Source organism: Anguilla rostrata, chromosome 1 (assembly GCF_018555375.3).
Source record: "Anguilla rostrata isolate EN2019 chromosome 1, ASM1855537v3, whole genome shotgun sequence".
In the NCBI taxonomy this organism is placed as follows: domain Eukaryota; kingdom Metazoa; phylum Chordata; class Actinopteri; order Anguilliformes; family Anguillidae; genus Anguilla; species Anguilla rostrata.
In genome coordinates, this window is record NC_057933.1 from 21,053,780 (window position 1) to 21,070,714 (window position 16,935).

Consider the following 16,935-nt stretch of genomic DNA (forward strand, 5'->3'; position numbering starts at 1 on the left):
ACAATACCACCACCAAACAGATGTCCCCCGTGACCTAAGTTTGAATGACATCATTTGTGCACGGCTGGTTTAAACAAGCGCTTGCTAGCCAAGCAAGAGCGTCAAGGACAATACCGTAAGCAGTTTGGCAGTGTGCTGTAGGAATTATGTAGATCGCCTCTTTCTACATTGAAAATGAATGACGAGAGCGCTGCGGGAATGCCATGTTTGGTGTAATTCCGTCAGGGTTTAGCGGGTTAGGACCCAGGCGCAGAGTGAAAACACAGGAGGCTCAAAGGGTTGGATTCAAACAAGGACTTTACTTCTCAAAAACTCAAACAGGGAACAAACGACAGTGACAGATAAGCAAGACCTTTATACACAGGGACACACTCGGAGACAATCACAGACAACGAGCAGGCGGGTGCAGAATGAAACAAGACAACGAGCAGACGTGTGGAATGTGATAACATAATTAACCCGTTACCATAACAATTAACAATAGCCAGACACGAAACGCAGGCAGACCAAACTAAGGGGCGCGAGACAGGACAAAAACTACGGGGAGACAGGAACAGAAGAGGCACAACCGTGACAAATTCCAGTGTAACTGATAATGATTTCAGGATGCAATAGATATTCCTCGTAATACAAATTTAGGCCGCCACAGTTTGTGCACCACTGGCATAGGCTAGGTGGGTATCTAGTTACACAACATCAACACAGTTCTATTTTGCCTTATAAGCCTAATTATAACAAATGATCCCTAACAAATCTAGGATTGTGCTAGCCACCTAGCTACCTAAAAAAAAATTAAATTAGTAATAATACGCAATACCACATTAGCAGTTACGAAATTGGTAGTTCATATAGGCTTAATGTCAATGGCCTGACTCACTTGAACACCTATCTCCTTGCCCACAGGATGGCAGTGACATGTTCCTAATACAGTTTAGTTTTGTTATAAGTTGGTTAGCTTACTAAGTATTCTGCAATGAATTAGCTTTCCAGCTAACTCTAATACAGGTATTGTCTGGTTTTGATCACAAAATATCTGAAAAGAAAGTTTTTGTCATTTATTTTAATTATGGTCGAGTGAGACTTTAAGCCCATAATGAATAGGGCCTCTGACTTTTGTCCATTTTGTTTTCTAGCCATGTGCTTGAGGCAACAATCCTTTTCCACACAATCCCTTCAGGTCAGAACAAGAGAAATCTTTCAGTCCGGCTTAGGTGATGTTGCTAGTCCGGAGTTTCTGCCCAATACTTTAGGACCTATTGCCAAAGGCTTCCTAGGGAGACTCCTGTGTGGAAACGGTTCAAAAAAGCAGCTGTACTTTTGGCCGCAGGTCCTGAGATTTCTGTTCCACAGATCTCTCGGAGTGCAAGTGATTGAGAATACATTTGGCCGCCTTCCACTATATATATAATAAGCTTGCTTGGGCACCACTTGAATTAAGATGAAGCCCTCTCCCTAATCCTTTGAGGAGGGTTCCAATGAACTTGTGGCTCACAAAGAAACTGCAGGTTTCATCTACTTAATGAATTAGCTACCAGTTTCTGGGGAGAATTTTAAAAAATCACAACCATTTTTTCCTTTTGGGTGTTCAAACATTTCAAACTACAAACATATCGGCCATTTCCCTCAAGATGTCCTTGTTTGTGTAGTAGAATGCTGTGCATAGTTGTGTGTGCAAGGGAAGCTGGTATTATAAATACAAGGTCTGCTATCCGGCAACTCCTGTCTTTCTACACAGAGCCCGGCCACTTCCTTTTTACACACACACAACAAAAAAATCAAAATGCTTCAAGAAGATAGAGAGCAAATGGAATCTAGGTCACATCAACAAATGATTCATTCTGCAAGATATAAGCCTAATTAGTTAAAAATTTGGTGACATTAACATAGCTGGGGTCTGACTCTGGCTGCGAAATAATGGATGAGAAGCCGAAGAGAAGGTGAGCAAGAGCGCCAGGGAGGCTGGATCATCCCGGCGCTGGCACTGGTGTTTCAGAAGCAAATAAGCTTCTTTATGCATTTTCTATCTTTCTATCTCTCAGCTGTGGACAGTTAGTTGCATCTTGTCAGCTTTGACTTCTTTTGATTAATGCAACTTGGGCTCAAAAACAAAATCAGATCTTTGTTTTCTTCATGGAAAGATTCCCAAAAATAGGGAGGACTGGACTGAAATAGCAACCACCTACTGTGGCAGTTGGGCAGAGAGTTAACCGTATAGCAGGGGGTATGGACGCAGCTGAATAAGATGATGTTCTTCATCACCCTGTGCTTCTCTTCCTCACAAAAGTGAATGAGGACTGTTCCCCACCCAGCTGGAAAAACAATCAGGTGGATTTTCTGAGCTCTGAAAAAGGTTCTTTTTCCTTGGGCACGGTCAAATTAATCAAATGCGTGACAATCTCAGTTAATGCTATTTTTCTCTAGCCTGTTGCCCTTCGGAGAACAGAATGTGCTGCTCATTCTGAGCCGGTATTCCCACAATCCCCTCGGGGACAACGTGCACCTCAAACTCAGATTAACATAGAGTGTCCTTGCTGTTTGTCATCGGCCAAAACTTTTCTTCTTTTTTCCCTCCCTCGGGAATAGACTGACTGTGATCTAATGCTGAAGGGGTTGGAGAAGAGGACAGTCTTGTTTTGTGTTGGAGCCAACGCATGGTACTGCCATTAGTGTGCCAGCCATGTCATTGGGTCCTTTTGGCACATCCCATGGGGAGAGAGGTATCGGCACATCCTGCCTACACAGAGAGCCTGTTGGTGGGCTGAAGATATTGTTTACTCCCAAAGAGTCCAGGAAGTTCAGGGTGAGACCCTCCAAAACTCCTATGCCTCCATCCCCGCTGATGCACAGTGTTCACTTGACATTGCTGTGAGATTATGCAGACACCCTGGAAGCTCTGTGAGAACAGTATTTGTTGGCTAGGTACTCCTCTTCTGTTTTTGGACCAATTAGCACTCCTGACATGGGTTTGTGTGGCCTATCTAAGCCAACCCCTCTCACTAAAGACCATCCCTATTAGTACAGCTTTGTCCAGCAATATGAAAGATTCTGCTTCCTTTAAGGTCTACTTTAGGGACAATTTCATTATTTTTCTAAACGTTTTTCATATCATTGTGCTCTGAACTAGTCCCATTAACTAGTGGACATGTCCATTAATTTGAATCATAATAAGAAAGTGCCGTCATTATGTATAACACTAAATGATGCACAGAAACAGCGATGTTAATTGCTGTGCAGCCCTGATCGTACTTGGCACAAAGGCATTCTGTTTCTCTGAAGATATCTTTGTGCAAGGATTAAAAAAAACCAAACAAACAAAACTGCCTGATTCAGCATTTTGTCAGCGTGATTCAAAATCATTTTTTAGTAAATTTAAAATTGGGCTTTTCAAAAGGACAAAACACTTTTGTTTCATAAATTTGGCAAATATTAGGTAGCTCCACCCTGTGTGCAGGGAGCAAAGGGATGATTGCAGTTTTTTTTCCCTGAGTAAATTTGTTCAAGAAACACTTGACAGTACTTCCCAATTAATTAATGAGCTAGTTATTTTACTTTGGCAATTCAGCTAAGTACATTTCAGGGTAAATAGTGGGGGCAGTGAGTTTAGCAGGTCCTGGGTTTAAATACAAATGTGTGCACTGTGCTTGGTGTTACCTGGTTTATGGGACATCTCTCACAATCTAAAAAGCAGGAAGAGCACTGTGGCACAAAAAAGAATGTTGTGTTCTATGTACCAATATATAGAAATGTTGTTCAAAACAACAAAATGCTATTAAAGGAGACTTATCCAGACATGTCTAAGTAAGTGCTGGAGCAGTATTTTCACCTGTGACTCACAGTAGGTACACAGATGATACCTGGGCATGGTGCCTTTGATGTGATGCATTATAGAAATATGGATTTAGACCCAGGTGAACGTTAGGTAATGTTTTGTTAGGTATTTGTTCAATAATTTTTATGATGTATTTCAAGGCATAAGAAGAAAAGAGAGCAATTTAAAAGCAATGCCCATTGAGTTGCTCTTTACAGTTGCCTAATTGTCAGCATTGCAAAACAGTCTGCCAAGAACCAGAGAACCCCTGGACGCAAGGGGAAGCTGTACTCATCCTCTGCTGCTCCAAGAGAATGAGAGGGGTGGATGGATGCATCAGCAGTGGGTGGGTCGGGCAGTTGTTTGATGACATGTTTTGTCATCTTGGCCAGATATGGGGAGGCATGGGGCTACAGCAGTGAATCACAGGCAGCAATAGTCAGTCTCCAAATCAGCAAGTAGAAAAGAGGCCAAACCACAAGCACTTTTTAAAAAAGTTCTCCTCAGAAAGGTGGTGAAAGGGCAGTTGTTCAAATTTGACATCACCTCAGATGTGACTATGTGTTTTGAGGGCAATTAGAAATGACTGATCAAAAAGAGCATATGAAAAACAATCAGGCAAATAAATCGATTTTTAACTCTTTCCCATAATTCTCCTTACTGCTCCTTCATTTGTTTTCTAATCTTTAAATGATCTGAATTCCAGGAGACTTGTTTCATCTGCCTTCACATTACACCATATCAAAACATCTGTTGCTGTCATTCAGGTCATACACTGTGAAATAAATTAAAATTAAAACAGAGAAACTTCTACTAAATACTACTAACTGTAGATCATTTAGAGAGAAAGGTGAAACTACTAATGAGAGATCATTTAGAGAGAGAGTGAGGGGCATTAGGCAGACAGCAACACTAACTATCATTAATTATAAGACTGTAAGAAGTATGTGTCAATATGTTTTCCAGTTTTTTTTAAATAAAATACATTTATGAAGCACCTTTCATTTGAGGACAAAAGCAGCCAAACTGCTTCATAGTTCACAAATGTTCCCAGATGTATGTTATTAGAGTACTAAATTATTCAGAAACATATTTCAGTTTGACATGGAGTCATCCTTGTATTTTTATGTCAATTAAATTAAATACATTCACAATAGTTTTGCAAATGAAACCATAATGCCATAAAATGAATCCTCTATATATGTTCATCCAACACATTTATCTGCACCTGTATCTGTGGGGGGTAGCACTGTTATTTCATAAATGTGTCTGCCAATGTGTCCAGAAATGCATAAAACATGAGTTTTACTGTGCACAATTGCCATTGTTTCATTTTCAATTTAATGCTCATTTCTCCCATTTGAGACCGAGATCTATTCCCACAATTTCAATATATAATCTTGATAATCTTCTGAATATCCTTTGAATGCCAATAGTCAGCCCAAGGAAGAAAAATATCTGTATACAGTACAATCTGTGTACATTATCAGTGCATTTCCAAATAAGGCATTCCGGTACGAATGTACACCTAATGGAATCACGAAGGAGGTCACTGCACATCTGTCAAACAGCATGCTGATCCAGTGATTCTCAGAAACGGAATGGTAAACTAAGATAAAGGAATCAGTCCGGGGCTTGCATTTTCAACACACAGTGTCTTCATCAGAGTCAAAACCAAGTTTCTGAAGAGACTGTGTGTGTGTGTGTGTCCAAACATTTGTTTGTTTGCGATAAAAGCTGAATATGAGTGAGCTCCAGTCTGAAACCCCTGATGGAAACCACCAGCTGAAAATAAAGCTGGAGTGCCCTTTGCTTCACTCCTTTCACCACTGAAGACAAGGAGTCTGAGAACAGCTTGTAAGGCCAAGAGTGCAAGACCCCCAGCACCTCCAAGGCCCAGTTTGCCACTCTGTTCTGTTCAGTTGCCTTTGGAATCATACAGGAAAGGGACACCCACATTCCCAGGGGACACTGTGTAAATGATATCTTCTGTCTTGGATGAGGAATACATGGATAAACCACCAAGTTGAGAGGAGGCTGTACTGTACCTGTGTATGTCAGCAGTAAGTAGTGACCAGACTGTGCAAAGGAACCATCATTCAGTGGGGCTGCAACATCCTCTTCTTCATTAAATCCCCCATCAAATCGCTTAGCAAAAAAATAAACAAAATGCACTTACCAAAGTGTCAGGTTTTGTAATAACAGTTACAAAGAGTTAGAGTTACCTGCTGATACAGAGAATTCTGTGATCTTGGAAAACAAATATCCATCTAATGCTAGCCATAAATTCAAAGTAAATGCAAGGTATGTGTAGTATGAACTTATCTGCCATTACATCTTTATTTATGTATTTACCTATTTCCAGGTCAGTTCAGAAGACTCAGACAGTTCAGAAGCCTGAGACATCCAGCCGGGCCGAACTGTTGCGAATGCAGGCTCTTCAGCGTGACAAATGGGCTGAACCAGTGACAGGAGCAGACAGGTCCCTGGGCACCGCAGCCAATGTGTGGAGAGCAGAGCCGATGACGAAAGCAGCCATGCCTCTAGGGGTCGCAGCGGATGCGTAGGAGGGAGTGAAAGAGATCAGCCCGGTCTCTAATCCATGACTTCCACTATCAGAGAGTTAGAGCACATTAAAGCCGGCTCTCTGCTTTGAGCGGATCAGTATTGCTGAGTCCTCTCTCAAACTGAAATAACATAAGGAACAGGCATAAAATAACAAACACATCTCACATTCGAGGTACTCAATCTCCATTAAAAAAATTAAGGACCGTAGTTGTATGGTTAGATCATGATTAAAAACCAAATTGAGTGCCTTGGAGTTTTTGTATTTTTTTTTACATAGACATGAACCCCACCTCACAATGAGCACCTCTCCATTTTGACAATTATTTACAGTATTTGACCCCAAGGTAACATTCCTTTTTTACTACTTTTGGAAATCTCTTATTTGATCTGTTAACATCCTGAGTTACTCCAGAAATATCCTTTATGGGACAAATGCCATGTAAATTATTACACTACAATAAATCCTCTCCAGTCTGCCTTCTACTTTCATGTGTTTTTTTTTTATCTCTTGGCATCTAGCCTTTCTAGAATTTTCTGAAATGACTGCAGATTATCATCCAGTTTCAAGTAATGGACTGTATTTATGCCATTTTACAAGCTTTTTCTTGTACGTGTGCAAACCCTGAACTAAAACATTTGAAAGGAAAAAATAAATGTTTTTTCAGAGAAAAAATGTCACTGCATTTAAAGTGATGGCAACGCTTTAAAAACAACAACAATCAAATTATTTATTAACAGCTAAGTGTCCTACACAGCAAAAATTATTCTTTGGTCCTGTAAATCTAACCTGTAATTTATACGAGAAAATATTATTGCCCCGTTTTTACTCAAATGTGTCAGACTTTATTTAAAATGTTACTTGTCGTTTTTTGGAGGTTATCTATCTTCAAATCAATAAGTAAATTTGATCCATAATACCCAGTAATATTTACAATATATTTAGCAAGTTATCACATGCTGCTATTCCAAAGTTAGCACCGCCCACTTTCCCAGAGGTCTGTGTGGTGCAGGCAGAGTGAGGCCTGCACTTACTAACAGTTTAAGTGTTACAGTAGTAGACTGTGTTAATGAATAGCCTTCAGATAGTAGATAGTTGTTCATCTGAATGTGAATTAGCACCATGGAGGAGAATGCTGTGTGTCAATATGACTCCCCTTGCATTTTGTTGGGCACTAAATATACTGGTAGTGAGGTAAGATTGCAGTTGCCTGAAAATGGACATGATGTAACACAGGACGTGCCAGACACAAGACAATGTTGAGAAGGATACTGATTATGATATATTCTCTTCCAATGACAATGAATCCCTTGAGAATTAACCTCCTGTATTCTGAACCTCGAAGAGAAGATACTTTCTCCTCAAAAATGAAAGATTTTATGGTATCCATCCCCATAAAATAGGGTAGAATCAGTGCTGCAGATATGCTTTTCTCCAGGTCTTACAATACTAAATGTATTAACTCACATATTTATACTTTGAATGGTGTCCAAATTGCGCGAGTTCCCTCATATAAATATCTGTGCATCTGGATCGATGACAAACTGAATTCTAGGACACAGATAGATAAACCAACAAGACAATTAATAACTATACTTGGATTCCTCTATTGGACCAAATCCTACCTCTCATGTGCTAGTCAGAAATAGACTTGGCATTGGTTTTTATGTGTGTATGAAGAGCTTCTTCCAAAACTCTCTGCCTACCTTGCAATGTTTCTCAGCTGGAGCATGACTGTTTTTCAGACTCTCTCTCAAAACAAGCTTTGTCTTGACATCCTGCATATCTCATCAGACCTAGAAATAACAGATTTAAGTTCCTATGGACCACATTCTCGAACTGACCTCCAAAATAAATAGAAACTGGCATTCCTGGTCATTAAGAAATGTACATGTTTTTAACAGAGTGCTTATTGTATAATGGAGTTTGTTTCTCTTCTGTTAATTATTTTGTATATTTTTCATGGTAGGGATGTGATTTTCCCTATAACTGAAATGTCAGCTTCTATCTCCCCTCTATTCTCACTCTCGACTAAAAATAATATTTTCTAATATTTAACAACACCACTTACAGGTGTGTGTGTGTGTATGAATTATTTCACAGAATGCATGCCTGTGTGAGTGGCACATATTAACCCTTCACTATTGTTCACACAAATAATTTGTAGAATTAGCGAGCAATGTTGTATGCTTCGCCTTAAAAACACAATTTGAAGTTTAATGTTTAACTTTCCACTCCAGCTTGGTTCCTGGCAGCAGAGGTGTTAGACTGTGGTGTGAAATTGTGTTGGTGAACAACATATTCCATACATTCCTTCACGTTCTTGTAGGTACAGCCAAAGGAAAGTCAGACGTTAGCAACTACCTTTCTCACACAGACACACACATCCACGCATGCAAATACATATTTACTGTTTTGTTACTTGTTAATTATTGATCATGCACTTTACTAATATACTACACCTAATTGCTACCTCATTTTATTGTATTAATTGGATTGCATTTATATAGCAATGCCCTTCCTTCTCCCATATCTCCCCCTCTCGTTATTTTCCAGGGCCCTTTGTGCCCAGGTTGTTTCTTTATCCGAGAAGTAAGTACAAGAGATAACAGATGTAATTGGCTGAAGACTTATTTTCCCTTGTAACAAGATGTCTAAAAATAAAAAAATGTAAACAAAGCCTGACATGTAGGCTAGCCATTGCAATACCTACCGGTGCCGATGCCACAAGCAGAGTAATATAATTTTGCTTTTGTATAAAATTGTATAAAATCTCCCTGAAACTTAGGTCATATTCTAGACAATTGGTATCCTGAGCAGAACTCTGAAACTCTGTGGAGTTGCTGTCTTCTCCAGAGTTTGTATTAAAAATGGCCTGAGAACTGTATTCCTGGCTCTGCCTGATGTTTTCTCCTAGCTACCACCTGAGCTATTGCTCCCCTGGTTCTCAGTCCTTTATTACTTTGTTTATTTGGTTGTTTTTTTGAATTTCAGGGCTCTCTTGTAAAAGAGACCAAGGTCCTGAGGGGACCCCTTGTAGTGCTAAAATATGTTTTAAAAATGTTTTAATCATAACCGTGAAGTTTCTGAATAAACTGTAGCATGGTTGCTTCAGCAGTAGTTACCAGATGAAAATGAGTTGTCGCATCTTAAAACTGTACCAGTGTAACCTTTTGACCATCATTTTGTAGACTATCAAAATAGTGGCACTATGTCACTAAATTGTGCCTTTTTACCACTTCCAAACATCCAGAAAAAATCAACCAAATTAAATGTTGAACATCTCAGCCATTGAGATGTCCAACAGTGTACAGAAGGTGTACAGAGATGGCAGACCACTCAAAATAAAGCTTTATACAACCAATCTACTCAGAGCCAAGGTGAATATTATAAAGTTGTAATGGCATGTGTAGCTTAAAAGCTATAGCCTAGTTGTACTGTGCAGAAGTTTTGGCGAAAAGAAAATAAGTCGGCAACTTTCTCAACAATGTTGTAAATACATCTTGAAAATCATAACAACCGTTGGCTCTTCCCCCAGGGAGACACATTTCCACACCCATGCTTCTCCACACACCTAATCATGAACACGCATCAACATTTCTAGCAATGACTCCCAGATATTAAAGGGAAAAAATAAACTTACGACTACAAAATGATTATTAGTATTATGTACTGAGAGGACCCCAGGGTTTTTAATATTACTCTTGATATAAGTTCAACCTCAAAACTATGAAATGATTGTTGAAAAAGTTTAATAAAAGTAACTTAAATCATAAAAACATTTTGATATATAATATGTCTAAGTCGTCTAAAAACTGTAGGATGACATGGGTCAGAAAAAAGTGTCCTAAAGCAAGCAAACTTGAGTATGGACAATAACAATAGTTTGTGTCACTAAAGCAAGTGAGCTAATAAGCCTGCAAGATAGCAGGTAGTGTGGTGCTGAAGCAACCACAATAACAAAAAAACATCAATTTGCATAAAGTGCCCATTCATACTTCCCTGGGGTAGGATAAAGACCAAAATTAGTGTTAGGCTAACGTAGGAGGATCGTGTAGTGTTTATTTTTCAGTTCAGCTCAGAAATTGACACATTTGATGCCATTTCCCCCAAATGTCTAAACTGCTAAATAAATACTGCATTTCATATCATCAATCTGATCACCAATGCCATCAGTCAACTGTAGGTGGGAGCATCGTTCTGCCACAGTCGTTGCTATAAATACTTTAACTCTTTTCACGGAGCAAGTATTTTATTTATTTATTTTAAAGGAGAAATAATAATTTGATTGATCAACAGAAAATAGACTGTATGGTATCTCAATTCAAATGTGACTTCAACGCTATTGAATTGTTGGTAAACATGATGGGCTCTTTACCCCAACCGTCCGAAGGCGTGCATTCTATAAGGTATCGTATGCTTTTGTAACACCTGGAGTTTCGGTGGTTTCGCCTAATCACTGGGGTACAAACAGTGACAAAATCAATCTACAGATTCTGTCAGAGGTAGCCTATTTATTTACACTGTCGGACAAATACCATCGACTTGGGTTGGATATGTGCTGAAAAATTGGTAGTCACAGAAGCAGATTCATTCAGTATAGGGAACATTTTAGGTAGCCTATATGCGTTTCTCTTGATATGTCCAATGGTGATTCTCAATGTGGGAAATTACTTCTTATTCCGGGACAGAATAAAGTGATCAAGTAAATGGCGGAACGAATGCTGTTGAGTGAACTGTGATAAACTGCAAGGATGTAACGGTGTATGTTATTTCTCTCTAATACAACACAAATAACGAAACATCGAACAATTATAATGTTATATAAACCTGATGGCGACGGTGTGGGCCAGAAAAGGTGCAAATTTTACAGGCCTTATAAAACATTTCAGGAATTGTTTTTTTCTTCTTCAAGTATTAGGCATTTGTTGAAGATCATTCATCGTCACATATGGGTTTCTTTAATGTTATTGGGAGTTCAAGTAACAAGCAGCCTACAAACTAAAATGTATTCAGGAAACTACACGTTCTTAAAATTGCAATTCAGTTATTGGCATACTTTCTAATAAAAGTTCTATGAAAAACATCTCGGGTTTATAAATTAAAATGACTGCGCAAATAACAGGCGTTAGCTTACCTCGGTTTGATTAGACAGCAGGGTCATTGCACTGGGAAATAATCGCCAAATGTATAGCCTAATTTTTGAAAATACAGAAACTGCATATTACAAATTGTTTCTTCTCCAGAGGATTGAATCGGGGGAGAAAACCGGAAGCAATCACCTCAGAGAACATCAAGAATGACAGCTGTGGTGCTACTGGTAGGTTGCAAGTGGACAGTTTCTGTTTTTAAGTCGGCCTACGCAACATTACACGTATTACTATTATAATATTTAAAGTCGTTTTAAATATAGTTATACATTTGTTTTCTGCGTCGTGGAAAAACGTGAACATAATTCTTAATCTGTAAGCATACGCTTCAATTTCGTAGGCTACTGAATTAATATTAGTGCTTATGCGTTACAAGCCTCTTAAGACTTATTGAGCGACCCCTTGTGGTTCAGGGTTGCCATACTCATACAATTAAATCGTGAGACCTGTCTAAAGAACAAAATAAGTGAACCACCCTTTCAAGTCCTTAGGAAAACCATGCGATGACACCGGAAGTTGTTTGTGGGCAGTGACACAAGCTGATATTTCTCTAGATTGTGCTTGGTTTGCAACTCACTCGCTTCCGGGCCTGTGAGAAAGTGTATTATAAAAAGTATTATAAACAGTATCCATGTAGCGTTTTTTCCTCACCGTGTTACAAAAAAAAAAAAAAAAGAATTCCTCCAAAATCTTTATTAAAATCTATTTCTTTACATTGCTCTAAATATACATCAAATACAGCCTTTTATATACAGTATTTAAATCAAGAAAGGAACTATGTAGATGTATTCCAAATGTGTTTTAAAAAATTCTAGTTTACATAAAATTTAGATAGATTCACAGCTTCAGAATAATCCATTTTTTGCTTCTTAGATCCTTGGTCCTTTTAAAGTATTAATAGAGTATTTTGGTTTTGACTTGTACACAGCTTGGTTTGTTTGCCCATTTACATTTATGAATGTGGAATTTTTCCTATGTAAATATAAATAAATAAATTATGATTTTACACTCAGCAATATTATAAGTCATTTCCAGATACTTCAAAAGCTGTTCTTTTCTTCCCTTCATTTTAAACGTTCATTAAAATATTTTTTCCTTAAAGCTCTTAAAAATAAAGTAGGTCTTGGCCCAACAGCTTATAAGAAACAATCACCTGGAAAACAGAAATTCCCCAAGTTATAAACCAAATGCTTGTGACATTATACACCATAAACGGGTCTATGGAAGAGTTTGCTCGGGTCCTCATCCTTTGCAGACAGACTGCTGATCAAAACGGGCCATTGGTATCACACCACACGAAACACAATGATTTTCACACAAAAAAAACTACTCCAAAATTGGTTTAGGATGAAAATATAAAATCCACATGTTCTCTTTATTCTATATAGATATACACCACTTGAGAATCGGATAAAAGCACACAAATAAAAGCTAATGTATGAAGATTCCTCTCACAGACAATTGAATGCGGAAACAAATCTTGTAGAATTACAAAATGATAAAAATTAGGACCTTTAACATTTCTAATGCAGATAATTACAGGTAAAGAAAAAGAAATCTGTGCCACATTCCAACTTTTTGCAGTTGCTATTCAGGTTTTATTCTGTACATAGGACCATTTTGTACAAAATATGAAATCTACTGTTTAATAGATATAACACTACATAAACAAAGTACATTATATGTACAATATTAAATGAAGCCATTTAGTACAGGTGGTATACTAAAGGACACTTGTCATGTTACTGTATTTTGGAAAGCACATGTAAAACTGAGGAAAATTAAAAAGCAAAAGCTATAGACTAAAGAAAAACAATCACCATCACATATTTTTCTGCTTTCTTGTATGTATTCAGTCATTTATTTGTGCCACTACTGCAAAACACAAAGTTCTTCCCATACAAATGCACCAAAGAAATGGTCTCTTCAAACAATTCTGACCAATATTAAAAGCAATAGATTTTTTTTTTGAAAAGGAAAAATAAATGATTGGTGAATGTTATTCTTTTTTGGGGGGAGGGAGGAGGGTAAACGTTGAGCATGGTAGTACATTTTATACTTTTCTCATTCAACCAAATACAAACATACAGTGGGGGGGGGGGGGGGGGAGAAGAAATATAGCCTCCTGTAAACAGCTGACAGATACACTGAGCACCCAAACCAATGATCTACAAAAGAAACTACCAGCTCAATGAAATGGAAGTTCAAACAATGGTATCCAATATAAATAAATAGTCGAAGGGGGGGGGGGGGGGAACCTGCAGTGCAGTCTTGACTGTGGCATTCTTGGGATTGGACAGATTCAAGTCAAACTGAAAACTTGGATGAACTGAAGACGTGTCACTGCCGAAAAGCAGGATTGCTTTGCTTACATGCATCCACACACACAAAAAAACATTCAAGTTTTGCAGGAGGTGTTGTTCAGGTGGTTCAAAAAGACTTTACTGTAAGGAAATCATCTGGGTCTGCCAATGCTAGATTGAACAAGGGAGACAAACACATCCCACTGGTATGACTGCTTGTGAATAAGTGTAAATATTAATTTGCGTGTGTACCCGTGTATATTTGAACTCTACCATGTATTACTTTGAAATAAACTGTTCACATACTGTGTTCTCTCGAGGCTAGAACTTTCTCACCTCTCTTACATAATAAAGGCACTGTGAAAGATACTTTTCGAAAGTGAAGAAAGGCCATGTTCTTCACTTACGCAACACGGGTAACAGTCCTTTTCAGCTCTACGGCTAAGCACCTTAGAGAGAGCACAGCAAAAACATTATTCAGGCCGAAAATCCAATGGGAGAGAAACAACCGTTTCAGCTGATGCTCAGCAGCTTTTTAGTTTGGTCTAAACTTTTACCGTTACGATCAGAGTTTTATACTGCAGGTTTCAATGAGCGACTGTAGCTTGCAGTTCTGTACAGAGTTCTGCAAAACTAAGGGATAGTGGGGAACAACACTTCTACAGCTGGAATGGGCAATGCCTGGAGCCACAGGCCTCCATCTTGTACAGTTCTCTTTCTATCACCACACCATTCGTGCCTGGAAAACTGTATCCAGTGAGTTGGCATCCAGATAACTTCAACACGTGAAGCGGAACAAACACTGCCAGAAAGTACGGCTTTCCAGGACTGGGTCTACCAAACCTCCACTACTCTCCCTTGTGGTTTAACGCTTACAGCAGCCATGGGAAACTGCGTGGAACAGGAAGTCAGCTGGCCTAGAGCAGATCAGCTGGAATCTGAAGGGTAACTCCGGGTTAGAGCTGCTTTGTAAGGGTTTAGCAGTAAAAGGGTGTGCACCGGCAGGCTGAACTTACTGCCCGAGGTATCAGTGTGGCAGCAGAATTGAAGAACATACTGCCTGTTCATCATTCTCCACCTACCCATTGCTTATTATTTGCTCCCACAGACACAGTAACGGTCCCTCTAAAGATGGATACTGACCACCTGCTCAAGGAGGTACTTCAGAACCCAATTTAACAACGAAAACTGTCTTCAGTGGCACAAAAGGACACATAAGTAATGTCCACAGAGCCAGGATAAAAATGCCAGAAAGTAGCTTTTTTTCTTCTTCTTTACACTTTATACAAAACAAAAAGCAAATAAAAATACGTGGCTTGCACTGTAATCTTGGATTCTACCATTGTTTGAACCACCAGAATTTGAAGTTATTGTTTTCAGAGCAAACGTAATGCCTATGGAATCTGACAAGAAAAGCTAAATGAACTTCATCGAAGCACTTGGCATGGCACAAAACTTTTAAGAAGTTTCTATTGAAAACTGACTTCCAGAGAAAACAAATTCATCCTCCTTTCTCTTCTTGGAAACCCAGGGGGAACAGCCACATCCGCAGGCTTGTCTTCAGCACGTGTTGAACAGGGGGAAAAGCCTTTATTACAATGACTGAAACCAAAATAAAAAGACAAAGCTCCACTGATGGCCCCCCTCCCCTTCCCTGTTAAAATCGCACTAATAAAATATTAACATGTAATTAAATCAAACTCAAAGCTCTTGGCACTGGCAGCTGTCCCTGGGAGTAAGAGGAAATTAAAAAGATCAGAAGAAAACATATTTGCCCCCAAACTTTCACCTTTCCCAGTTTGTTCCCTTTGGAAAAAAAAAAGACAAAAATAAACAAGCAGCACTCCCCACTCTGGTCCTGCCTTTTTTATTTTTCCTTCTCTTGATTTCGTTTGTCAGGTCCGACGAACTGGAGTGGTTGTGTTGCCAGCCGGGTCTTTTTGCTTCTTTTTAAAGATGGGACTTACAAAATCAAACATAGGCAGGTAACGTTCGTATGGAGGGTTGTAGGACAGAAATGAAGCAATGACATGAAGAAAAAAACAAAAACAAAGAACAGAACACCTGAGAAAGCAGAAACAGTAATGACCAGTGAGTGGGGGGAGACTGAGGGCAGGGAGAGGGGGGGTAAGGGGGGGGGGGGCAGATGGACCACGCTGCACCGTTCCTGTGCCAATACTTAAAATGTGCCGGAGTCTGGAGTCTGGAGTCTGCGGGGGCGAAAGCCGAGGCAGAGGGGCGGGGTCTAATGCCCGTCGTGTGCAGTCAGCATTTCTTCGGCGCGGCGATGGGACTCCAAGGCTTTCACGGTGTAGATATCCTGAGGCAGCTCAGACTTGCGTCGCACTAGAGGGCGCTCTTTCCGCTGGTCTCTCTGCAGCTGGGAGGGACGTGCAGGTGGTTAGGCCCCGGATTAGTGACCACAGAAATGTGCACGGTGACGAGAGGCCGGCCGGGACCGGGATTCAATCCACAGCTTTCACCCAGCGTCCTGCAACCACAGACTGAGTCTAATGCAGCTAACGCGAGCTTCCATCTTAAAGGAGGCTGCTGGCGAGATCCCCAGCTGAGGTGAAAGGCGGGATTCAATCCACCCCCGCTGTGACAGCAATGGCTGCGATAGCGGTCATTCACCGTTACGTCCACCCTAAAGCACTCTGCACACAGAAAACTACCAAATCACAGCCACTGCTCAGATTTATGCATTTATATCAGAACTGGGTCAAATATGTATTTGTTTTGGATTCAAATACCTCTCTACGCTTTACTGATCTTGTCTGGTGTATTGGAAACAATGAAATACTCTCAAAAAGTCCAAACCCCACCTTCTGGTCATACTGTCAGGTTCAATTACACCAGGCAAGATCAATAGATCACAGAAAAGTATTTGAAACCAAAACAAATACGTATTTGACCCAGGTCTGATTTATATACAGGAAAAAATAGAAACGCTAACCACACACTGCACAAAGTTCAGGCTTCACGTTGCACTTGTTCTGTTAGCATGTGAGCTCAGGTAAACTGATTTTGATTTAGTGAAGACTGAAATTGTTTTACAGTGCACTGTTAGCATCTCTATTTTTCCCCAATTCATTAATGGCTCCACAC

The 16,935-nt window shown here is 39.5% G+C and overlaps 1 protein-coding gene and 1 long non-coding RNA gene across 7 annotated transcripts in view; one reads left to right on the plus strand and one right to left on the minus strand.

Moving 5' to 3' along the window:
* Positions 1-1,285: 1,285 nt before the first annotated feature.
* LOC135251799 (uncharacterized) lies at positions 1,286-9,261 on the plus strand. The gene is made up of 2 exons (XR_010329208.1): positions 1,286-2,800; positions 6,174-9,261. It is a non-coding gene; the product is annotated as an uncharacterized LOC135251799 (long non-coding RNA).
* Positions 9,262-12,865: 3,604 nt separating this feature from the next.
* The window catches only part of ppp2r5ca (protein phosphatase 2, regulatory subunit B', gamma a), a 55,292-nt gene continuing 51,222 nt past the window's right edge, over positions 12,866-16,935 (minus strand). For all 6 annotated transcript variants that reach the window (XM_064329500.1, XM_064329506.1, XM_064329492.1 and 3 more), the window contains one exon: positions 12,866-16,207. In XM_064329500.1, coding sequence (XP_064185570.1) covers positions 16,073-16,207 — 135 coding nt within the window. In that variant the 3' untranslated portion in view covers positions 12,866-16,072. The remainder of the gene's footprint in view (positions 16,208-16,935) is intronic.